Source organism: Nerophis ophidion, linkage group LG19 (assembly GCF_033978795.1).
Source record: "Nerophis ophidion isolate RoL-2023_Sa linkage group LG19, RoL_Noph_v1.0, whole genome shotgun sequence".
In the NCBI taxonomy this organism is placed as follows: Eukaryota; Metazoa; Chordata; class Actinopteri; order Syngnathiformes; family Syngnathidae; genus Nerophis; species Nerophis ophidion.
In genome coordinates, this window is record NC_084629.1 from 31,607,845 (window position 1) to 31,633,583 (window position 25,739).

The following is a 25,739-nucleotide window of genomic DNA, read 5'->3' on the forward strand; positions in this document are numbered from 1 at the left end:
ATATGGGTTTTGTGTAAAAGGCACCGGATATACTGTTAGGACTCTGATCTAGCAACTTTGCTATGTAAAAAGCCTTTTCTCCCATATTTCTTGGCAGTATGAAATCCTGGTTGTCTAATGAATTTGACAACTTCTGGGTTAGAGTCAGTGGTCAGATGTTGCCTGTGTGAAAGGAAATTGCAGAAAGGCGGGGCAGGGATGTGAATTTCAAGACCCTAAACTCACTTCACCTGCACTGTTGAAAACAATTTTCACTGTCAGACAATTATTATCTGTTGTCGTCATGCGTGTAATTACTTGATTGTAGGATTGTGTGCGATGGTCTGAATAATATGGGTTCTGTGTAAAAGGCACCGGATATACTGTTAGGACTCTGATCCACCAACTTTTCTATGTAAAAAGCCTTTTCTCCCATATTTCTTGGCAGTATGAAATCCTGGTTGTCTAATGAATTTGACAACTTCTGGGGTGGTTTCAGTGGTCAGATATTGCCTGTGTGAAAGGAAATTGCAGAAAGGTGGGGCAGGGATGTGAATTTCAAGACCCTAAACTCACTTCACCTTTACTGTTGAAAACAATTTTCACTGTCAGACAATTATTATCTGTTGTCGTCATGCGTGTAATTACTTGATTGTACGATTGTGTGCTTAGTCTGCATAATATGGGTTCTGTGTAAAAGGCATCGAATATACTGTTAGGACTCAGATCCAGCAACTTTGCAATGTAAAAAGCCTTTTCTCCCATATTTCTTGGCAGAATGGAATCCTGGTTGTCTAATGAATTTGAAAACTTTTGGGTTAGTTTCAGTGGTCAGATGTTGCCTGTGTGAAAGGAAATTGCAGAAAGGTGGGGCAGGGATGTGAATTTCAAGACCCTAAACTCACTTCACCTGCACTGTTGAAAACAATTTTCACTGTCAGACAATTATTATCTGTTGTTGTCATGCGTGTAATTACTTGATTGTAGGATTGTGTGCGATGGTCTGAATAATATGGGTTCTGTGTAAAAGGCACCGGATATACTGTTAGGGCTCTGATCCAGCAACTTTGCTGTGTAAAAATGCAATTTTTCTCATGTTTCTGGGCAGTATGAAATCCTGGTTGACTCATGAATTTGAGAACTTCTGGGTATTAAGGTATTAATCCGTCTCAATACAACGCGATAGCAATCGCGCTTTTTTTTTTGTTTTCTTTTTTAGTCCGTCGCTATCAATATCCTCAAACTAAAATTTTCATCCTCGCTCAAATTAATGGGGAAATTGTCGTTTCCTCGGTCCGGATAGCTGTTTTTGTTGGAGGCTCCCATTAAAATCAATGTGAATATATGAGGAGCCATCAACATGTGACATCATCGTCTGCAACTTCCGGTTGAGGCAGGGCTTTTCTCCAGTTGTAGAAAGTTGGGGCAGGGATGTGAATTTCAAGACCCTAAACTCACTTCACCTGCACTGTTGAAAACAATTATTTACTCTCAGACAATTATTATCTGTTATCGTCATGCGTGTAATTACTTGATTGTACGATTGTATGCAATAGTCTGAATAATATGGGTTCTGTGTAAAAGGCACCAGATATACTGTTAGGACTCTGATCCAGCAACTTTGCTATGTAAAAAGCCTTTTCTCCCATATTTCTTGGCAGTATGAAATCCTGGTTGTCTAATGAATTTGACAACTTCTGGGGTGGTTTCAGTGGTCAGATTTTGCCTGTGTGAAAGGAAATTGCAGAAAGGTGGGGCAGGGATGTGAATTTCAAGACCCTAAACTCACTTCACCTTTACTGTTGAAAACAATTTTCACTGTCAGACAATTATTATCTGTTGTCGTCATGCGTGTAATTACTTGATTGTACGATTGTGTGCTTAGTCTGCATAATATGGGTTCTGTGTAAAAGGCACCGTTATACTGTTAGGACTCTGATCCAGCAACTTTGCAATGTAAAAAGCCTTTTCTCCCATATTTCTTGGCAGAATGGAATCCTGGTTGTCTAATGAATTTGAAAACTTTTGGGTTAGTTTCAGTGGTCAGATGTTGCCTGTGTGAAAGGAAATTGCAGAAAGGTGGGGCAGGGATGTGAATTTCAAGACCCTAAACTCACTTCACCTGCACTGTTGAAAACAATTTTCACTGTCAGACAATTATTATCTGTTGTCGTCATGCGTGTAATTACTTGATTGTAGGATTGTGTGCGATGGTCTGAATAATATGGGTTCTGTGTAAAAGGCACCGGATATACTGTTAGGGCTCTGATCCAGCAACTTTGCTGTGTAAAAATGCAATTTTTCTCATGTTTCTGGGCAGTATGAAATCCTGGTTGACTCATGAATTTGAGAAGTTCTGGGTATTAAGGTATTAATCTGTCTCAATACAACGCGATAGCAATCGCGTTTTTTTTTGTTTTCTTTTTTAGTCCGTCGCTATCAATATCCTCAAACTAAAATTTTCATCCTCGCTCAAATTAATGGGGAAATTGTCGTTTCCTCGGTCCGGATAGCTGTTTTTGTTGGAGGCTCCCATTAAAATCAATGTGAATATATGAGGAGCCATCAACATGTGACATCATCGTCTGCAACTTCCGGTTGAGGCAGGGCTTTTCTCCAGTTGTAGAAAGTTGGGGCAGGGATGTGAATTTCAAGACCCTAAACTCACTTCACCTGCACTGTTGAAAACAATTATTTACTCTCAGACAATTATTATCTGTTATCGTCATGCGTGTAATTACTTGATTGTACGATTGTGTGCAATAGTCTGAATAATATGGGTTCTGTGTAAAAGGCACCAGATATACTGTTAGGACTCTGATCCAGCAACTTTGCTATGTAAAAAGCCTTTTCTCCCATATTTCTTGGCAGTATGAAATCCTGGTTGTCTAATGAGTTTGACAACTTCTGGGTTAGTTTCAGTGGTCAGATGTTGCCTGTGTGAAAGGAAATTGTAGAAAGGTGGGGCAGGGATGTGAATTTCAAGACCCTAAACTCACTTCACCTTTACTGTTGAAAACAATTTTCACTGTCAGACAATTATTATCTGTTGTCCTCATGCATGTAATTACTTGATTGTAGGGTTGTGTGCAATGGTCTGAATAATCTGGGTTCTGTGTAAAAGGCACCCGCGGACATATACATTCCGGATATACTGTTAGAGCTCTGATCCTGCAACTATGCTATGTAAAAATCATTTTCCCCCATGTTTTTTGGCAGTATGAAATCCTGGTTGTCTAATGAATTTGCCGACTCCTGGGGTAGTTTCATCATTCATTGTGGGTTCTTCCGAGGATGTTGTAGTCGTAATGATTTGTGCAGTCCTTTGAGACATTTGTGATTTGGGGCTATATAAATAAACATTGATTGATTGATTGATTAGTCAGATGTTGCCTGAGTGAAAGGGAATTGTAGAAAGGTGGGGCAGGGGTGTGAATTTCAAGACCCTAAACTCACTTCCCCTTGACTTTAGAAAACAATTGTCACTGTCAGACAATTATTATCTGTTTTCGTCATGCATGTAATTAATTGAATCTAGAATTGTGTGCGATGGTCTGAATAATATGGGTTCCGTGTAAAATGCACCAGCGGACAAATACATTCCGGACATACTGTTGGGGCTCTGATCCAGCAACTTTGCCATGTAAAAAGCCTTTTCCCCCATGTTTCTTGGCAGTATGAAATCCTGTTTGACTCATGAATTTGATGACTTCTGGGGTAGTTTCAGTGGTCAGATGTTGCCTGTGTGAAAGGAAATTGTAGAGAGGTGAGCCGGGATGTGAATTTCAAGACCCTAGACTCACTTCACCTTGACTGTTGAAAACAATTGTCACTGTCAGACAATTATTATCTTTTGTCACCTTACCATGAATTGATTAACGTGGACCCTGACTTAAACAAGTTGAAAAACTTATTGGGGTGTTACCATTCAGTGGTCAATTGTACGGAATATGTACTGTACTGTGCAATCTACTAATAAAAGTTTCAATCAATCAAAAAAACAACTGTTGAAAACAATTTTCACTGTCAGACAATTATTATCTGTTGTCGTCATGCGTGTAATTACTTGATTTTAGGATTGTGTGCGATGGTCTGAATAATCTGGGTTCTGTGTAAAAGGCACCAGCGGACAAATACATTCCGGATATACTGCTAGGGCTCTGATCCAGCAACTTTGCTGTGTAAAAATCCTTTTCCCCATGTTCCTGGGCAGTATGAAATCCTGGTTGTCTAATGAATTTGATGACGTCTGGGGTAATAACAGAGGTGGGATGTTGCCTGTGTGAAAGGAAATTGTAGAAAACTGTTGCAGGGATGTGAAATTCTAAATTTTATACTCACGTCTTCTGCACTGAAAACAACTGTCGCTGTCAGACAAGTATTATCTGTTATCGTCATGCATGTAAAAATTAGGTTGCAGAATGGTGTGTAATGGTGTTAATCTGGGTTCTGTTTAAAAGGTACTAGTGGATAAATTACATCCTGGGGCTAATTCTATAGACCTCTGGTGCAACATATTTGTTGTGTGAAAAGCCTTTTTTTTCATGTTACTGGGCTGTATGAAATCATGGTTGACCCATGAATGTGATGCATTCTGGGTTAGGTTTAAAGATGGGATGTTGCCAGTGTGAAAGGAATTTGTAAAACACTTGGACAGGGGATGTAAAATACAAAAGTCTCACTTTTCCTGTCCTATTGTGTTGAAAACAATTGTCGTCAGAAAAGTATTGTCTTTTGTCACTAGGATGCTGTATTGTGGTGTGAACAATCTGGTTTCTGTGTAAAAGTCAAAGGATAATAAATATGTTATGCCGTCACTAGTCTTTACTGATATGGCAACGTTTCTGGATCTAGGTGTGACAAGTTACTTCACACTTTCGAGAATCAAAATTTGATTGCATAGGAGGTTTTATGAGTGGCGGGACGCGACGGATGTGTGAAAGGGTATTCCGTCTTGGAAGTTTAACACCTGACACTCTTCTGCTGCTTTGTGTTGAAAGCAAATGTCACTCTCTGAACAGTATTTACACGCCATACTGGATGATTATCCAAGTGTGTGATGCCATTTCACTGCGTGAAAGCGTACCTGGTTGTGGCGATAGGTGTTCTGTGTAAAAGGCACAAGAGAATAAATACGTCTGTCAATTTTCTGGATATTTGTGAAAAATCTTCTTTCCCATTACCTATGGAAGTCAGAAACACAAAATGAAGCGTCTACTACCGAATGCTCTGTCTTCTGTGGTAGTAAGAGAGGTGTTTCATGCACCCTACTTAAACGGATAATGTTGCTTTCCAACAAATACTTTATATATGAAATTGAGGGCAGGCATGTTCCATTGGGTTTTGTGGAAAAAGGCACCGAACAGATCGACGGTTTTACGGCTCCAATGCCACAATTTAGTGACATCTTTGTGTGAAAGAGGAGCTGTCGTCCCTCCTTCGCCGCCATAAACCATCTGTGCTCGTTTGCAGGTGTCCCTGGCCGAGGAGATCAAGCCTCTGAAGTGGTATCCGTCTGTTTACCTGTTGGTGTCTATCTTCCCGCTCATCAACAGGTAGGACATAAACACTCTACACGTGTGAGTTATATACATTTTACCCCCCCGCCCCCCACTCTCTTCTTTTATTTGCATGTCGGCTTATCTTTTTGCCTCCTCCTCTTCCTCCTCCTTCTCTTACTCTCGCTTATCTTAGATGCGCCGCTCTCACTGTTAGCGGCCTGGCAAGACTGTGTGCTTGCATATTTGTGTGTGTGTGTGTGTGTGTGTGTGTGTGTGTGTGTGTGTGTGTGTGTGTGTGTGTGTGTGTGTGTGTGTGTGTGTGTGTGTGTGTGTGTGTGTGTGTATGTATGTGTATGTGTGTGTGTGTGTGTGTGTGTGCTGCATGGAGCATTTTATTGGCTTTTTTAAAGTCGGGGCTTTGTCAGGCGAGGGTTGGCGGCAAGGAGGCGGGTGGTCCAGTAAATGATAACCTCGGCCCTGTTATTACTTCTTCGCCCCCCCCCCCTTGCACCCCCCCCCCCCCCCCTTTACCACTTCTAACCCTCATGTCCTCTATACTCCATCCTTTTTGCCCGCCATCGACCCCCCCCCCCCCCCACCCCCCACCCCCCACTCTACACTTCCCTGCTCTCGTTCCATGTAGAGCGGGTGTGATTGACAGGTCAGGGTTACTAAGTGATTAGCTGCGGCGGCTCTGCTTGTCGCCACGGCGATGTCGGCATAGACACAGGTCAATTACAGGGTCAACGTCTCTCAAAGGCTTGCCTCCAACGCCGCTTCTCCCCGCACCCCCCACAACCCTTCCTGCCCTTCTCCTCCCACTCCTTAACCTCTCCATCCATTCCAATCCCGCGCGTTCCGTCCCCGCCGCCCCCCCGCGCGAGCTGTCAGCTGAATGAGATGACAAACTGCATCCTGTGGAAAACCCAAAATTGCCCAGCCCTCTCCTTCAACGCCGCCTTCCTCTCCCTTTTTCCCTTCTGAAATGTCACTTTCCCTTCTCTCCCTCAAAAAAACTGCATTTTGACCGTGTGGCTTGGCTGTGTGAAAAGCACCGACATGACTTGCACGTAACAGAGGTAAGAGAGCAGCTGTGTGAAATTTCATCATGCACTGTAATTCCATGCTAAGTGATATGCGGCCATGCCACGATAGGAACAAGACCTGCCGTGTTGTGTTGACAGCAAATGTCGCTTTTATTCATCACACCTTACCAATCGCTGGCGTCACCAAGCGCTGGCGTCACCCATCTTAAAATTTCTCAGTTGCCACAATAATGTATTTAAAGGGGAACATTATCACAATTTCAAAAGGGTTAAAAACAATAAAAATCAGTTCCCAGTGACTTGTTGTATTTTTTTAAAGTTTTGTTCAAAATATTACCGGTCCCGTAATATCCCTAAAAAAAGCTTTAAAGTGCCTTATTTTCGCTCTCTCGAAGCCACTGTTCATTTTCCTGTGACGTCATACAGTGCTGCCAATGTAAACAAACAATGGCGAATACCACAGCAAGATATAGCGACATTACCCCGGATTCAGACTAGGATTTCAGCGGCTTAAGCGATTCAACAGATTACGCATGTATTGAAACGGATGGTTGGAGTATGAAAGTATTGAAAAAGAAACTGAAGCTATTGAGCAAATAGCTATTGACGCTATTCATAGCCATAGCATGGCCGAATAGCTGCGGTAGCATCGCCTGTAAAATGTGCAGACCAAACGATCAGGGCTTTCGCATCTTGTGACACTGGAGCAACTTAAATCCGATTGGTAAGTGTTTTTTTCGCATAGAATCTGGGTGGAAGGAAATGTAATATAGTTTCAAATGTACATACTAGCATAAATAGCATGTTAGCATCAATTAGCTGGCAGTCACGCCGCGACCAAATATGTCTGATTAGCACATAAGTCAACAACATCAACAAAACTGACCTTTGTGATTTAGTTGACTTTATCGTTGCAAATGCATCTGCAGGTTATCCATACATCTCTGTGTCATGTCTGTCTTAGCATCGCCGGTAAAATGTGCAGATACTCCGGCACATTCGATGGGGTCTGGCGGCAGATTTCTCGCCACTTTCGCATCTTCGGGCCAGTGGTGCAACTTGAATCCCTCCCTGTTAGTGTTGTTACACCCTCCGACAACACACTGCGAGGCATGATGTCTCCAAGGTTCCAAAAAATAGTCGAAAAAACGGAAACTAACAGAGCTGAGACCCGGTGTTTGTAATGTGTTTGAGAAAATGAAAATGGCGGCTTTCTTACCTAGGCAACGTCACGTACTGACGTCATCGCTTCAAGAGGGCTAAACAGAAAGGCGTTTAATTCGCCAAAATTCACCCATTTAGAGTTTGGAAATCTGTTAAAAATATATATGGTCTTTTTTCTGCAACATCAAGGTATATATTGACGCTTACATAGGTCTGGTGATAATGTTCCCCTTTAAGGCGTCTAGCTTTGATACGGGAATTTAGACTTGCAGTTAAAAATGCTTTTTCTAAGCCCTACTGGGAACACGTTGTTTTGTGTCTCTGTAGCTTCAACACTAATGAGCTGTGTTTGAGTGTGTGTGTCAAAGTGCTTTTGTGTACTTTATTCACTTTTTACATGCGCACTGTAACTCTGCACTTGTCCAATGTAATCGACGCCACATATCACAAAAAACAATATAACATCAAGGAGTGGGGCAGGACGACGTTAGCAACTAGCATAGCTTCTGTTTGTATGCTACAGTGCTAACATCACATTCGCATTTTCAAAACAACATTATACTAGGTCAGCCTATTCGCTGAAGATAAACAAGATTATAAAACGTTATAGTTGCTTCTGCTGCTGTCATGATCCGTTCAAAGATCTACGTCTCGGTTGAGGACATCTTTTGCAATTTTTCGCCTAATTGACGACTATTTCGCTTATCAGCCTGCTTCGTCGCCGGTGAACACTAAATAATCCGACTCTAAATATGCCTTATACAATCCATGGAAACACCTTAATCTGATCGGTTTTGGTTTTTGAAAAGTAGGACTAGCCACTTGGATTATGCGATTGAAAACCAAACCTCATGAGTGTGTGTGTGCCTGGTATGTTAACGTAACATATTATGATAAGAGTCATTCAAATAACTATAACATATAGAATAGGGGGTCACCAAACCAAGAGCTTCTTCTTGGGTACGGATTAATGCAAAGGGCTGCCAGTTTGATACACACTTAAATAAATTGCCAGAAATAGCCAATTCGCTCAATTTACCTTTAACTCTATGTTATTATTAATAATAAATGATATTTATCTTTGTGGAAACACTAATCATCGTAAGGATTTCTCACATTAAATGTATATAGAAACAGATAAATATCAACAACAACAAAAAAATCGGTATTTCTGTCTGTCATTCCGTCGTACATTTTTTTTCTTTCTACGGAAGTTTTTTTTGTAGAGAATAAATGATGAAAAAAACACTTAATTGAACAGTTTAAAAGAGGAGAAAACACAAAAAAATGTAAAATTAAATTTTGAAACATAGTTTATCTTGAATTTTGACTCTTTAAATTTCAAAATTCAAACAAAAAAACCAAGAAAAAAAATGGCTAATTCGAATATTTTTTTAAAAATTAAAAAAAAAAAATTAATGGAACATCATTAATAAATGTTTACTGATTAAGATTAATTTTAGAATTTTGATGACATGTTTTAAATAGGTTAAAATCCAATCTGCACTTTGTTATAATTTATAACAAATTGGACCAAGCTATATTTCTAAAAAAGATAAATCATTACTTCTTCTAGATTTTCCAGAACAAAAATTTTAAAATGAATTCAAAAGACTTTGAAATAAGATTTGAATTTGATTCTACAGATTTTCTAGGTTTGCCACGATATTTGTATTTTATTTTATTCATAACAAGTTTAAATAAATATTTCACAAATATTCTTCGTCGAAAAAACAGAAGCTAAAATGAATAATTAAATTAAAATGTATTTATTATTCTTAACAATAAGAAAAACAAATTTACTTTAACATTGATTTAAATTGTCAGGAAAGAAAAGGAAGGAATTTAAAAGGTAAAAAGGTATATGTGTTTAAAAATCCTAAAATGTTCTCTAAAATTGTCTTTCTGAAAGTTATAAGAAGCAAAGTAAAAAAATAAATGAATTTATTTAAACAAGTGAAGACCAAGTCTTTAAAATATTTTCTTGGATTTTCAAATTCTATTTGAGTTTTGTCTCTCTTAGAATTAAAAATGTCGAGCAAAGCGAGACCAGCTTGCTAGTAAATAAATACAAATGAAAAAATAGAGGCAGCTCACTGGTAAGTGCTATTATTTGAGCTATTTTAGAACAGGCCAGCGGGCGACTCATCTGGTCCTTACGGGTGACCTGGTGCCCCCGGGCACCGCGTTGGTGACCCCTGATATAGAACATGCTATACATGTACCAAACAATCTGTCACTCCTAATCACTAAATCCAATGAAATCTTCTTCTTCGGTGTTGCTTCTAAACAACTCTGCCAACTCCAAAGGTAGACAATGCGCCGCATCCTCTTGTATCGGTACGTCGCTAACGTCAGAGTCATCGTCAGTTGCAGTTCCAATCATTCCAGCCTTTCTGAAACTGGGCAGGAAGGTTTCGGTTGTCACTGAAGTCCATGCTTTGTCTATCGATCCAATGATATCGCTTACTCCAAACTTTCTTTCTGCTGCTCGATTGCTGTTTTCTGCTGCATATTTCACTACTTCCAGCTTGTAACCTGCAGTATATGATTTCTTTTTCGGTGCCATTTTTGTTCAGCCCTTCTCAGTTTTTACAAGTTACCGCCAATGTTGAAATGATCAATTTTCTTAGGTATGAAAGTAGTAGCAGGTAGCATTTTTTTTTCGCAATGAACTTCTGCTATGACCATATTTTTATTGGTTGACGTGTGTGAGATGATTGCTGATATACGCCTAGTCTCTTACGTGAATGACATAAATATTATTATTTGGTATTTTACTGTAATGTGTTAATAATTTCACACGTAAGTCGCTCCAGAGTGTAAGTCGCACCTCCGGCCAAACAATGAAAAAAACTGCAACTTATAAATCGAAAAATACGGTAGAAAGAACTCTGTGTTCATCACAACTGGCAAACTTTTACACAACAATAGCAACTCTCGTCCGAAACAGTATCGACTGGGGGAATAACGGTCTTTTTCTTCAGATTTAAAACTCCTTTCGTCAATGCACAAATCTTATTGAATGAACTTCGAGACATTCGAAAGTTTTGTTTCTATGATTTTACTTCCAATGGGCTCACCACCCATAGCAGGGGCCTTAGAGGTCAGGTGCAGTGTGAGCTGGGCGGCAGCCGAAGACAGGGCATTTGGCGGTCCGATCCTCAGCTACATAAGCTAGCTCTTGGGACGTGGAAGGAGGCTTAGCTAGTGCGCCAGGTAGAGAAGTTCCGGCTGGATATAGTCGGACTCACCTCGACGCACAACAAGGGCTCTGGAACCACTTCTCTCGAGAGGCACTGGACTCTCTTCCACTCTGGCGTTGCCAGCAGTGAGAGGCGACGAGCTGGGGTAGCAATTCTTCTTGCCCCCAGGCTCAAAGCCTGTACGTTGGAGTTCAACCCAGTGGACGAGAGGGTAAATAAATAATAATGATAAATGGGTTGCTTTTCTACCTTCAAGGTACTCAAAGCGCTTTGACACTACTTCCACATTTACCCATTCACACACACATTCACACACTGATGGAGGGAGCTGCCATGCAAGGCGCCAACCAGCAACCATCAGGAGCAAGGGTGAAGTGTCTTGCTCAAGACACAACGGACGTGACGAGGTTGGTTTTAGGTGGGATTTGAACCAGTGACCCTCGGGTTGCGCACGGCCACTCTCCCACTGCGCCACGCCGTCCCTCCGCCTTCGGGTGGGGGGATGGGTCCGGACTCATGTTTGTGCTTATGCACCAAACTACAGTTCAGAGTACCCAACCTTTTTGGATACACTCGAGGGAGTACTGGAAAGTTCTCCCCCGGGTGATTCCTTTGTCCTACTGGGGGACTTAAACGCTCATGTTGGCAACGACAGTGAAACCTGGAGAGGTGTGATTGGGAAGAAAGGCCGCCCGGATCTGAACCCGAGTGGTGTTTTGTTATTGGACTTTTGTGCTCGTCACAGACTGTCCATAACAAACACCATGTTCAAACATAAGGGTGTCCATATGTGCACTTGGCACCAGGACACCCTAGGCCGCAGTTCCATGATCGATTTTGTAGTTGTGTCATCGGATTTGCGGCCTCATGTTTTGGACACTCGGGTGAACAGAGGGGCGGAGATTTCAACTGATCACCACCTGGTGGTGAGTTGGCTGCGGTGGTGGGGGAGGATGCGGGACAGACCTGGCAGGCCCAAACGCATTGTGAGGGTTTGCTGGGAACGTCTGGCAGAGTCTCCTGTCAGAGAGAGTTTCAATTCCCACCTCCGGAAAAACTTTGAACATGTCACATTGGAAGTGCTGGACATTGAGTCCGAGGGGACCATGTTCCACACCTCTATTGTCGAGGCGGCTGAATGGAGCTGTGGCCGCAAGGTAGCTGGTGCTTAGTTAAAAAGCTCCTCGGTGGCAAAGCGAGATCCGCCCGGAGTTCCTCAAGGCTCTGGATGCTGTGGGGCTGTCTTGGTTGACAAGACTCTGCAGCATCGGGTGGACTTTGGCAGACCAGGGTGGTGGTCCCTCTATTTAAGAAGGGGGACCGGAGGGTGTGTTCCAACTATCGTGGGATTACACTCCTCAGACCAGGCTCATCTAACTAAAAACAGGTCAGAAGCGTTTCGGCGTTCTCGAAGAAGGACGTTTCTCCTTCAACATATCTTGATACTTCAAAAGCAAACGTGTCTGATTGATGGATTGAATGAGACTTTTATTAGTAGATTGCACAGTACAGTACATATTCCGTACAATTGACCACTAAATGGTAACACTCGAATACGTTTTTCAACTTGTTCGGGGTCTACGTTAATCATGTCATGGTGTCAGGGCCCTTTCTCTCAAAGGTGGAGCAAATAAGATGATATATATATATATATATATTTATTTATTTTTGCTTTTTTTTGTGGTGCTCCTAAACAGGCCCTCGGGACACATATTCCTGTTAGAACGTCATTAAAAAGTCCATTTCCCATAATAGGGGACCTTTAATTATCAGTCGCTGTGCGGGAATATATCCCGCTTCGCTGGGTTACGTGCGGAAGACCGAGGCGCAAAGTTTCCTGGCGTCTCAGTGAAAAGCTCCTGATTTGTCCCCTTAATTTGCCATTCTCTTTTTTTCTCTCTCCCTCTCTCTCTCTCCATCACACAAAGCGCCCCCCGCCCCCCCTCCCCAGCCCTCCACCCCTCCAACGCCTTCCCTCCCCTCTATCGCTCTCTCCGCCTGTCTTGAGCAAACACTCTCTGCCTTTCTCCCGAGAGCGCACGGGGGGATAAAATGGGAATGAATTGCTCTCTCGTTGTCGTCTTCCACCGCCTCCCGCCGTTCCCCAGCCCCTATTAATTTGTTAGCCCACCCCGCCCCCCTCCGCTATTTACTCGCCTGCCTCCCCCTGGCTCATATCCTCCTCCATCCCCTCCTTCCTCCCCTCCCTTCAGCTGAGGGGCTGGAGTGTGTAAAGTGTTTGTCACGGTGCCGTGCCGATGCTGCCGCGTGGAAGGAAGGAAGCGAGCGCACGGGAAGACAGGCTGTGTGTGTGTGTGTGTGTGTGTGTGTGTGTGTGTGTGTGTGTGTGTGTGTGTGTGTGTGTGTGTGTGTGTGTGTGTGTTTTTTCTCCCCCCCCCCGCTGGCGAGCGTAGGCGGCCGCTTGGTTTCGTGTCAAGGCAAATGTGCTGTCGCCGCTTGTTGCCGTGTGTGCGCACTTGTTTGTCTGGCTTGACGGGCATGCGCGTTGGCGAGCACGTCGTAAAGCTTTTCCATCCTGTGTGCGTGTGCGTGTGCGCGCGTGTGTGTGTGTGTGTGTCTGAGTGGGGGATTATTTCTATCTGAGCTCCAAAGCCTCCTAAACAGGGCTTAGAGAGACGGCCCAGGGCAGCAGCTAAAGCTGTCGGTTAGAGCGCTCCCTCTCTCCTCCTCCTCGCTCCCTCTCTCTTTGCCATTTTCTCCCGGCCTGATCCATCCCTTTAATACGCAGGCACTCCCACACACAAACACACTCTTGTTTTGGCCCTCATCTGCTGCCACACACACACATAAAATGCGCAGACAGTCACACGCCACACACGCAATTTTAATCTGTTCCAAATGCACACTGGTAAACGTGTTAATTCGACACCAGCTGTTGCGAATTGAAATGGGAAGGCGCTCCTACTTTTCCTCCTCACTCACTCTCTTTGTGTGTGTGTGTGTGTGTGTGTGTGTGTGTGTGTGTGTGTGTGTGTGTGTGTGTGTGTGTGTGTGTGTGTGTGTGTGTGTGTGTGTGTGTTTGTATGTCAGTTGCCCGGGCACGCCGACTACAGTTTTCACAGTCTGCTTCTCACATCGCCTCCCCTGTGTGCTTTTTAGTGTGGGTGTGTGTTTGTTTACAAGGCTTGTCTAGATTCCTACTGTGCGCGCCTGTACGCCTGTTTGCATAAATAAGCCCTCTCCTTGGAAGCCTCGCCGCCGTCGATTCCGGTGGCACGTCGCCGTCTGACGAGTGAGTGCTCCACCCGGACAAACGTACTCGTGTTTTTTCTGGTTTGTTTGTTTGTTTGTTTTTTGTCACCGGCAAACTTTTGCAGCTTCACTACCAAAAAGCACACATGATGCATTTTTCTTGGTTTCTCTTGTCAAACACGTAGCACATGCTGGTGTCGTGTACAAGATCATAAAAATAGGTACTGGCACTTCCATTTGGGCACACTACCAAAAAGAGTAAATCAGGACAGTTCGGGTGGCCTACTGAAATGAGATTTTCTTACTTAAACGGGGATAGCAGGTCCATTCTATGTGTCATACTTGATCATTTCGCATATTACCTTTTTTTTGCTGAAAGGATTTAGTAGAGAACATCGACGATAAAGTTCGCAACTTTTGGTCGCTAATAAAAAAGCCTTGCCTTTACCAGAAGTAGCAGACGATGTGCGCGTGACGTCACTAATTGTAGGGCTCTTCACATGCTCACATTGTTTACAATGTGAGCCTCCAGCAACGAGAGCTATTCGGACCGAGAAAGAAACAATTTCTCCATTAATTTGAGCGAGGATGAAAGATTTGTGGATGAGGAAATTTAGAGTGAAGGACTAGAAAATTAAAAAAAAGTAAAAAAAAAATAAAAAAGGCTATTGCAGTGAGAGCGATGCAGATGTTTGTGGACACATTTACTAGGATAATTCTGGGAAATCCCTTATCTGCCTATTGTGTTGCTAGTGTTTTAGTGAGTTAAATAGTACCTGATAGTCGGAGGGGTGTGGCCACAGGTGTGTTGACGGGTGTGTTGAGGGAAGTCACAAAGCTACAGCAGGACAGAAGCTCTGCTGATCTCCGGTAATAGGCGACTTATTACCACAATTTCTCACCGATAACTGCCGGTTGACATGTAGTCGGGATCCATGTTCGCTTGACCGCTCTGATCCATAGTAAAGCTTCACCTCCGGAATTTTAAACAAGGAAACACTGTGTGTTTGTGTGGCTAAAGGCTAAAAGCTTCCCAACTCCATATTTCTACTTTGACTCCTCCATTATTAATTGAACAAATTGCGAAGGATTCAGCAACATAGATGTCTGAAATACTGTGTAATTGCGCGATGAAAAGAGACAACTTTTAGCCGTAAGTGGTGCTGAGCTAATATGTCCCCTTCAACCAATAACGTCACAAACACACGTCATCATTCCACGACATTTTCAACAGGAAACTCCGCGGGACATTTAAAATTGTAATTTAGTCAACTAAACCGGCCGTATTGGCTTGTGTTGCAATGTTAAGATTTCATCATTGATATATCAGACTGTGTGGTCGGTAGTAGTGGGTTTCAGTAGGCCTTCAATATATCAATATGTTTATGTCATATCGCGATACACGATATATATCTCGATATTTTTGCCTTAGCCTTGAATGAACACTTGATGCATATAATCACAGCAGTATGATGATTCTATCTGTCTACATTAAAACATTCTGGTTTATTAATATATGCTCATTTTAAACTTTCATGCAGAGAAGGAAATCACAACTAAGTCAATTGACCCAAACTGTATTTATTAAACAGTAATTAAGCAATGGCACAAACATTCATGTCATTTCAAAAACAGAAAGTGCAAGATTGTCAGAGAAATTTTAAAACAAGCTATGAGTGCACTTTTGTGCATGATGTCACTAAGATGACATATCAAAACAACACTGAATTAAAGTGCACATATTGTACAGAATGCCACTACACTACTTTAAAACAAATAAAGTGCACTTTAGTGCATGATGTCACACAAGATATTTCAACAGGTGTCACATAAAAATGAGCTGCATAATAGGAAATCAAATAGTGTATGTCCTTTGCAATGTGGTAGTTTACTGCGGACATTAATTCCTTTTGTTGTTGATTTTTTTTCATACGGTGTTGATCTGGAAATTGTTGCTTCGGCATTTTGTGGATGTGGCACCAAACTGAGATGTTGACATGCAGTTTCAAGCACTCTTCATTCTCTAGCGGGTGACTTTTCAAATGATGCTACATATTAGCAGTAACGCTACTTTTGGTGTGCCCCACACTTGACAAATTAAAGTTGTCTGTTCGACATATTCCCGCTTGAAACCAAACCACCGCCAGACGATGGACCCCCTGCTGTTTTTCTTGGGAATTACTTCTTCCTTCATTCCCACATTCTTTCTCTCGTATTACCACTCGCATGGTTCTGCTAGCATCACAGCTAACGTTACCCATGCTGCTACCTCTCTGCTCCGCCAGGGCGTATACGTATGTGACGTATAACGTGACAGTATGTGACGTATGTAAGTTTGTGCGCTTGCTGTCAGTGAGAAGGAGACACAAGGAGTGTGAAGAGCCTGTAGTGTAATGCCCGCAGCTAAAAGCAACTGCGTGAGAACGAATATTCGAATATCACGATATAGTCATTTTCTATATCGAACAGAGACAAACCCGCGATATATCGCGTATATCGATATATCGTCCAGCCCTAGTTCAGACCATTGATTGGTTGCCAGATTATTGCCATGAAGAGAACAACAAAGTACATCTAAGAAAATGTACTTTCCTGTTTTGTTTGTTTGTATAAAAAAGGTGCAAACACAGGACAGCAGCTCCAATTACACTGCCAATAAATGTTGCTGTGCTGTTCCATCCATCCATCCAGTTTCTACCGCTTGTCCTTATCGGAGTCGCGGGGGGTGCTGGAGCCTTTCTCAGCTGCATTCCAGCGGAAGCCAGCGTACACCCTGGACAAGTCACCACCTCATCGCAGGGCCAACACAGATAGACTGACAACATTCACACTCACATTCACACACTAGGGACCATTTAGTGTTGCCAATCAACCTATCCCCAGGTGCATGTCTTTGGAGGTGGGAGGAAGCCGGAGTACCTAATCAAAAATAATCAAAATATACATTATATTGCCAAAAGTATTTAGCCATCTGCCTTGATTCACAGATGAAGTTGAAGTGCTACCCTATTCCTAATCCATAGGGTTCAATATGATGTCGGTTGACATTTTGCACCTATTACAGCTTTAACTCTTCAGGGAAGGCTGTCCACAAGGTTGCGGAGTGTGTTTATAGGAATTTTCAACCATTCCTCCAAAAGCGGTTTGGTGAGGTCGCACACTGATGTTGGTCGAGAAGACCTGGCTGTCAGTCTCCGTTCTAATTCATCCCAAAGGTGTTCCATCGGGTTCAGGTTCGGGCTCTGTGCAGGCCAGTCAAGTTCTTCCACACCTGACTCTTTCATCCATGTCTTTATGGATCTTGCTTTGTGCACTGGTGCATAGTCATGTTGGAAGAGAAAGAGGCCCGCTCCAAATGGTTCCCACAAGGTTGGAAGCATGGAATTGTCCAAAATGTTTTGGTAACCTGGAGCGTTCAAAGTTCCTTTCACTGGAACTAAGGGGCCAAGCCCAACTCCTGAAAAAAACCTCCACACCATAATTCCTCCTCCACCAAATTTCACACTCAGCGCAATGCAGTACGAAATGTACCCCTCTCCTGGCAACCTCCAAACCCAGACTCGTCCATCAGATTGCCAGATGGAAAAGTGTGATTCATCACTCACTGAGGCGGCATAGTTCGGTTGCTGGAGTGGCCGTGCCAGCTACTTGAGGGTTCCAGGTTCGATTCCTGCTTTCGCCATCCTAGTCACTGCCGTTGTGTCCTCAGGCAAGACACTCTACCCAGCTTCTCCCAGTGCCGCCCACACTGGTTTAAATGTAACTTAAATATTGGGTTTCACTATGTAAAGCGCTTTGAGTCACTAGAAAAAAGAACCGCTTTATAAAAAATAATTCACTTCACACTTCACTCCACTGCTTTAGAGTCAAGTGGCAACGTGCTTTACACCACTGCATTTGACTTGGTGATGTATGGCTTAGATACCGCTGCTCGGCCATGGAAACACATTCCATGAATCTCTCTGCGTACTGTACGTGGGCTAATTGGAAGGTCACGTGAAGTTTGGAGCTTTTTAGCAAATGACTGTGCAGAAGTTTGTCAAATTATCGGCCCATTTCTAAATTACCTATTCTGACAAAAATTTGGGAGAAATGTGTTTTGTTCCAACTGCAGCCTTTTTTAGATGAAAATGGCATTATAGATCCATTTCAGTCTGGATACAAAGCTTTGCACAGTACGGAATCTGCACTTTTAAAGGTTTTTAATGATTTGCTTTTAATGTTTGATTCTGGCAGCTGTGCCATTTTAGTGCTTTTAGATTTTGGAGCTGCCTTTGACACAGTCGACCACACAATTCTTTTTGACCGCTTGAGAGACTGTGTGGGTGTCAGGGGGACTGCATTACTGTGGTTCAGATCCTACCTGTCAGAAAGGTCCTTCTCTGTCAGACGGTGGGACGCCACCTCTTCTTCTGCTCCGCTTTACTGTGGTGTCCCCCAAGGATCTATTCTCGGCTCCATCGTGTTCGCTCTATATCTCCTCCCTTTTGGAGAGATTTTTCGGAGGCATGGAGTGTCTTATCACTTTTATGTGGACTGGTGCTTTAAATGGGACAATGAAAAGGAGGATTACCTCCAAATTCTTCAAGACAACCTGAAATCATAATCCCGGAGGTTGGCTCTTGGGCGCAGTTGGGTGTTCCAACAGGACAATGACCCCAAACACACGTCAAAAATGGTAAAGAATGGCTAAATCAGGCTAGAATTAAGGTTTTAGAATGGCCTTCCCAAAGTCCTGACTTAAACAAGTGGACAATGGTGAAGAAGTCCATGTCAGAAAACCAACAAATTTAGCCGAACTGCACCAATTTGTCCAGAGGAGTGGTCAAAAATTCAACCAGAAGCTTGTGGATGGCTACCAAAAGCACCTTTTTGCAGTGAAACTTGGACGTCTAACCAAATATTAACATTGCTGTATGTATACTTTAGAGCCAGCAGATTTGGTCACATTTCCGGTAGACCCATAATTATTTCATAAAACAACCAAACTTCATGAATATTTTTTGTGACCAACAAGTATGTGCTCCAATCACTCCATCACAAAAAAATAAGAGTTGTAAAAAGTATTGGAAACTCAAGACAGCCATGACATTATGTTCTTTACAAGTGTATGTAAACTTTTGATCGAGACTGTATGTTTATTATTGCAAGTTTTTCCTTAAATAAAATAGTGAACATACAAGACAACTTGTCTTTTATTAGTAAATAAGCAAACAAAGGCTCCTAATTTAGCTGCTGACGTATGCAGTAACATATTGTGTCATTTACCATTTTATTATTTTGTCAACAATATTAAGGACATGTGGTAGAAAATGAATTATTAATCTACTTGTTCATTTATTGTTAATATCTGCTTACTTTCTCTCTTAACATGTTCTATCTACACTTCTGTTAAAATATAATCACTTATTCTATTCTTCATTAGTTTTTGGATGATACTACAAATTTGGGTATCAATCCGATACCAATAAGTTACAGGATCATACATTGTCATACATTCAAAGTCCGCATGTGTCTAGGGACATATTTCCTGAGTCTGTGTTGGCCCTGCGATGAGGTGGCACTTGTCCAGGGTGTACGCCGCCTTCCGCCCGATTGTAGCTGAGATAGGCGACAGCGCCCCCCGCGGCCCCAAAAGGGAATAAGCGGTAGAAAATGGATGGAGTTTATAAACATAATATAAATTTAAAAAAAACAAAAAATGTTGTGATGCCAAAAAATATCAACGTAATCATAGTAGTATTGACGAGATACGCTCCTGTACTTGGTATAATTACAGTGAATTTCAGGCGTAGATCCACCAATGGCGTTTGTTTACATTGGGTCCCCGGTGAGATACGGTGTGTAGTGAAGCATGTTTAGTTATTCCTCGTCCTGCAGTGATGATGATACGTGTAAGAAACTTACTTTATTTGTCGCCATGGATGCGAGGCTTAGTGATTTAGAAGTAGCTAAAACACTGGACTTTAGCAGCTATAACTTTTATCGTTAGTTTTTAAGCCAAAATGCGTCCGTTCTCCCTTTTCTGTCTTCACACTATGTCTGTTTGTACTCGGTGATTGTGCACTGTGGAACATACTCGTCTGCTCGTAAACCAGCAATGAACCGACGTGACAACGACGGGGGGGTGGTGACGGACCGGTACTTTTCAGAGGCCGTAAAGTACCGAATATGATTAATTAGTATCGCGGTACTATTCTAATACCGGTACACCGTCCAACCCTATCATACATTGAACCCCTTTTCTCCCTGCAGGGAAAATAGGTGGGTTGAGTGCCGGAGGGCCTCAAGGCCTCCCTCACTGCTACCCTCTGGCAAATGTAATTATCCTTTCGATGATTCACTACAGAAATTGGAAATACAGCACTCCACCAAGGCTGAATCCAACATCATTATACCATCCATTCTCTACTGTGTTTGTTTGTTTGTTTGTCTGTGTGTCTTGGACTTTTTCTTCGAGGTGGGAACAAGTCACAAATGGATCTGTGTTTTGTTCGTTTCAATACAAGACTCTATTACTTTTATACGTTCATTTTATTAACTTTGTGAGAGTTGCATTAGATCCATCAGTCGTATATATCTCCTCAATGATTGGTCAAACGGCACCCACAAGACTACAGGGCGCCATGACTGCTTCTAACTTCGATCTTATGCGATGTGTCTGCGGCACTTACTCGGTTGTTAGAGTGGCTGTGCCAGCAACTTGAGGGTTCCAGGTTGGATTCCCGCTTCCGCCATTTTAGTCACTGCTGTTGTGTCCTTGGACAAGACACTTTACCTACCTGCTCCCAGTGGCTCCCACACTTGTTTAAATGTAACTTAGATATTGTGTTTCACTATGTAAAGCGCTTTGAATCACTAAAGAAAAGTGCTATACAAATATAATTCACTTCACTTACTCGTTAGATTTTCGTTTGTAAAAATGCCCTCCAACCCGAGAAGAAGGCAGGGATGGAAGTGAAGGTTTGTTGTCAACGCCGAAGAACCAACAACTTCAGTTTATAAAATTTATAAATTTGAAGGATGGTTTGATAAAAACAGTCTATTTTTGAATTTTTGTAAAACTAACATAATGGAATTTGGTAACAACAGAAGAGAAAGTCAACCACAAATACAAATAGACGGGTTAGATATTGATGAGTAAAAAATGCCACATTTTGTGTGTAGTAATAGATGATAAAATTAACTAGAAATATATAGATAACTCATTTTATCACCTATTCTGTCTTATATGTCTTGTATGTTGCACGATTGCACCAAGAAAAATTCCTAGTTTGTGAACCTGTTCTCAAACAATGGCAATAAAAAACTATTCTGAATCTGATTCTGAAAAAATATGAAAAAAATAATAAAATAAACAACTAGAGATATCCAAAAATGGCTTTTTGCCGATCTTCCGATATTGTCCAACTCTTAATTACTGATTCTGATATCAACCAATACCAATATTTACAGTTGTGGTATTAACACATTATTATGCCTAATTTTATTGTGATGTCCCACTGGATACATTAAACAATGTAAAAAGTTTATCCAAAATAAGAGAACAACTTCAACTCAAGTTATGAAAAAAGTGGCAACATCGCACTGCCGTATTCATTATTGAAGTGCATTATTTTTTTTAACATGCGTCAAAACAGCATCTTGGAAATCTGGATATGCTCTCCCTGAGATAATCCTAATACCCACTACAACTATGTGAAATACTATACTTTGACTTTCACAAAGTGCATTATTTTTTATTTGTTTTAAACATGCCTCAAAACAACAGCTACAAAATAATGAAGGCACACAGCTTCAGTCCAGAGTATACTAGAGTAATAAAGTAAACAATAACATAGTCCTCCTGTAGTGCAAGACTGCCTGGCATACTGTATAACAGGAAATTATAAACTAGGCTCAATCTGCCCTGCTCTAATGTGTTTGTATGAGTAACACAAATGTGCTGCAAGCTAGTGGTGAGTTCTTGAAGTGGCCTAGCAGTCAACCAGAGCTTCTGAAAGGCTGCGTTGAGACAGGGCACCTCTGTTCACTGCCAGCTGCTTTCGGTATTTGCTTTTCATCCATCATCCGCTTGTATTCATTATATATCTCCTTATGATTCTTTAAGAGGTGGAAGATCAAATTGCTTGTATTAAAAGAAAACGTCTTGGTTCCTCCTCGCATACAACTTTTTGCAGTCATTGCAAATTGCCAGGTTTTTATCCGTCAGACACACTTTGAAATAATCCCAAACCATAGACATGTTGTCGTTAGTCACCGAGCGATCTTGCTTGTTAGCCACGGCTACAGCACCGGCAACAACACTCTTGTTGTTGTTATGCTGCGCTTGCGGCGGATTGATGAGGTCATCAAGCGTCGCCAGTAAACCTCTCATGCTACAGTCGTCAACTCCTGTGTTGTGTGTGGGACACGGGAAAGGAGCGGGGCTGCTGACTGGAAGACACAACTGCTCTGTACTGCTCCATACGTCCGTGTTTTACCGGTTATGTACAGCGGCGTTTTAAAAAGTCATTAATCTTACTTTTTGAAACCGATACCAATAATTTACGATATTACATTTTAAGCATAAGGACGGCGTGGCGCAGTGGGAGAGTGGCTGTGCGCAACCCGAGGGTCCCTGGTTCAATCCCCACCTAGTACCAACCTCATCATGTCCGTTGTGTCCTTGAGCAAGACACTTCACCCTTGTTCCTGATGGGTGCTGGTTAGCGCCTTGCATGGCAGCTCCCCCCATCAGTCTGTGAATGTGTGTGTGAATGAGTGAATGTGGAAGTAAGTGTCAAAGCGCTTTGAGTACCTTGAAGGTAGAAAAGCGCTATACAAGTACAACCCATTTAACATTTATTATTTATTTAAGCATTTATCGGCCGGCTGATATGATCGGACATCTCTATAAACAACATCAAATGGCAAGAAATACGCCGTCAATAATGAATTAAACAAAATAAGTTGTAGAACAAATACCACTCCGTATTCTCTACTGCTAGCCAGTGTTACCATATCTGAGTTATTGTGCAGAAATATGAGGAAATGACAACAAAAGTACACTTCATTCACTTAACATGTAACAAAAAATAAATATCAAATTAGAATAATACATAACAAATACAGGCAGCCACCAAAGTTCATCCTTCACTCAAAAGTCCAAATATCTTCTTGATTGTTGGTCCTAAGCTTATCAGTGCTTCCTCAAAGCCCAAAAAAAGTCTGCGGGCTGTAGAGCGTTTTCCGTTCGGGCTCCAGTACTCTGGAATGCCCTCCCGGTAACAGTCTCACCTTAAAACTCATTTGTATACTCTAGCCTTTAAATAGACCTCCTTTTTAGACCAGTTGATTTGCCGCTTATTTTCTTTTTCTCCTCTGTCCCCCCCTCCCTTTGGAGGGGGTCCGGTCCGATGACCATGGATGAAGTACTGGCTGTCCAGAGTCGGGACCCAGGATGGACCGCTCGTCGGGACCCAGGATTGACCGCTCGCCTGTGTATCGGTTGGGGACATCTCTGCGATGCTGATCCGACTCCGCTTGGGATGGTTTCTTGTGGACGGGACTCTCGCTGCTGTCTTGGATCCGCTTTGAACTGAACTCTCGCGGCTGTGTTGGAGCCACTATGGATTGAACTTTCACAGTATCATGTTAGACCAGCTCGACATCCATTGCTTTCGGTCCCCTAGAGGGGGGGGGGGGGGGGGGGTTGCCCACATTTGAGGTCCTCTCCAAGGTTTCTCATAGTCATCATTGTCACTGGCGTCCCACCGGGTGTGAATTCTCCTTGCCCACTGGGTGTGAGTTTTCCTTGCCCTTATGTGGGTTCTTCCGAGGATGTCGTAGTCGTAGTGGTTTGTACGGTCCTTTGAGACATTTGTGATTTGGGGCTATAAAAATAAGCATTGATTGATTGATTGATAAGCTAATGAAGAATTTGGCAAAATGTGGGTAGTAATAAGCTATTTTTTTGGTCGTTCTGTGTTTTTTTTTAATGTTTATTGCGCCGTCAAACTTTTTTTTTGCCACAATGCATCAGGAAGATGCCCTCAATATAGGATTTTCCTGTTGTATTAAAAATAATTTGTGGTAATGCATTAAATAGTTTTTTTTTTTCCAGAACAGATGCCCATGTAGGGATGGGTACTTTTCACATTTGAACCGATTCCCGGTACCTGGGTATAGATAATTGTCGTCAATAGAAGAAATTTTCAGCAAGTTTGCGTGTGTTCATGTTAGGGCTGGGCGATATATCGATATATGATATAAATCGCAGGTTTGTCTCTGTGTGATATCGAAAATGACTATGTATCGTAATATTCGCGTTAACGTTCTCACGCAGTTGTTTTTGGCTGCAGGCATTACACCACAGGCTCTCCTCGCTCTTTCCTGTGTCTCCTTCTCACAGACAAGCCGGCGCACATTCTTACATACGTCACATACTGTCACATCATACATCACATACGTACACGCTAGAGATGCGCGGATAGGCAATCATATCATCCGCAACCGCATCACTAAAGTAGTCATCCACCCGAACCAACATTTTATCAAAGCCACAACCACCCACCGTTGTTTTATATCTAATATAGACGATGCAAGGCATTAGTGAGGTTAGAAAGTGTAACTCCCTCCAAATAGCACAGACACAATGGCTATCTTGAACTTATTTGTTTGAAGGTTTCCTTTCCCTTCAAATTCACCGTGAAAACTGTAAAAAATAAGGCACGTTACAAACGTAAAAATAATAACATGCACAGCATGTGGATCAAACATTTTACCAAATAAAATACCAACAAATTACAAACAAATACCTCATTGGGCTGCATGCTTCTTTTAGGAGGAAATTGTGATCTTCTAGCTCTTATAGCCCAAACGCTTAAAGTCCTTGTGAAACTTTTTAGTCTTTGTTGCGATCAGTCGCTCTCTTTCTCCCTCATGCATCAAAAAAATGTGTACTCATAGCCGGAAGTAGCTTCCTTACATTCCTGGGATTATTACAATACATATCCGAATTGATTCAACCGCCACCCCTCCGAATCTATTTAAAATCTATTTTTTCGTCATGTCACCCGCCCGACCCGCGGTTTGTCCGCGGACTCCGCGGTTGTGACCGCAAACCGCGCATCTCTAGTACACGCCCTCGCCCTCCAGAGAGGTAGCGGCGTGGCTAACGTTAGCTGTGATGCTAGCGGGTTGTAACAAATGAAGGAAAAATTCATTCCCAAGAAAAACAGCACGGGGCCCATCGTCTGGCGGTGGTTCGACTTCAAGCGGGAATATGTCGAATAGACAAATTTGTCATGTATGGGGCACAAGCGTTGCTACCAAAAGTAGCACTACTGCTAATATGTAGCATCATTTGAAAAGTCACCTGCTAGTAACTTTAATAAATACAGTTTTGGTAAATTGACTTAGTTGTGATTTCCTTCTCTGCATGAAAATTTAAAAGTAGCGTATATTAGTGCAGTATGAAGAAGAATGTTTTAATGTAGACACATAGAATCATCATACTGCTGTGATTATATGTATCCAGTGTTCATTCAAGGCTAAGGCAAAATACCGAGAAATATATCGTATATTGCGATATGGCCTAAAAATATTGCGGTATTAAAAAAAAGGCAATATCGCTCAGCCCTAGTTCA

At 42.2% G+C, this 25,739-nt stretch overlaps 1 protein-coding gene across 4 annotated transcripts in view; it reads left to right on the top strand.

The window, feature by feature from the left end:
- si:dkey-100n23.5 overlaps positions 1-25,739 on the top strand; it is a 330,394-nt gene that overhangs the window by 193,510 nt on the left and 111,145 nt on the right. For all 4 annotated transcript variants that reach the window (XM_061879835.1, XM_061879833.1, XM_061879826.1 and 1 more), the window contains one exon: positions 5,452-5,534. In XM_061879835.1, coding sequence (XP_061735819.1) covers positions 5,452-5,534 — 83 coding nt within the window. The remainder of the gene's footprint in view (positions 1-5,451; positions 5,535-25,739) is intronic.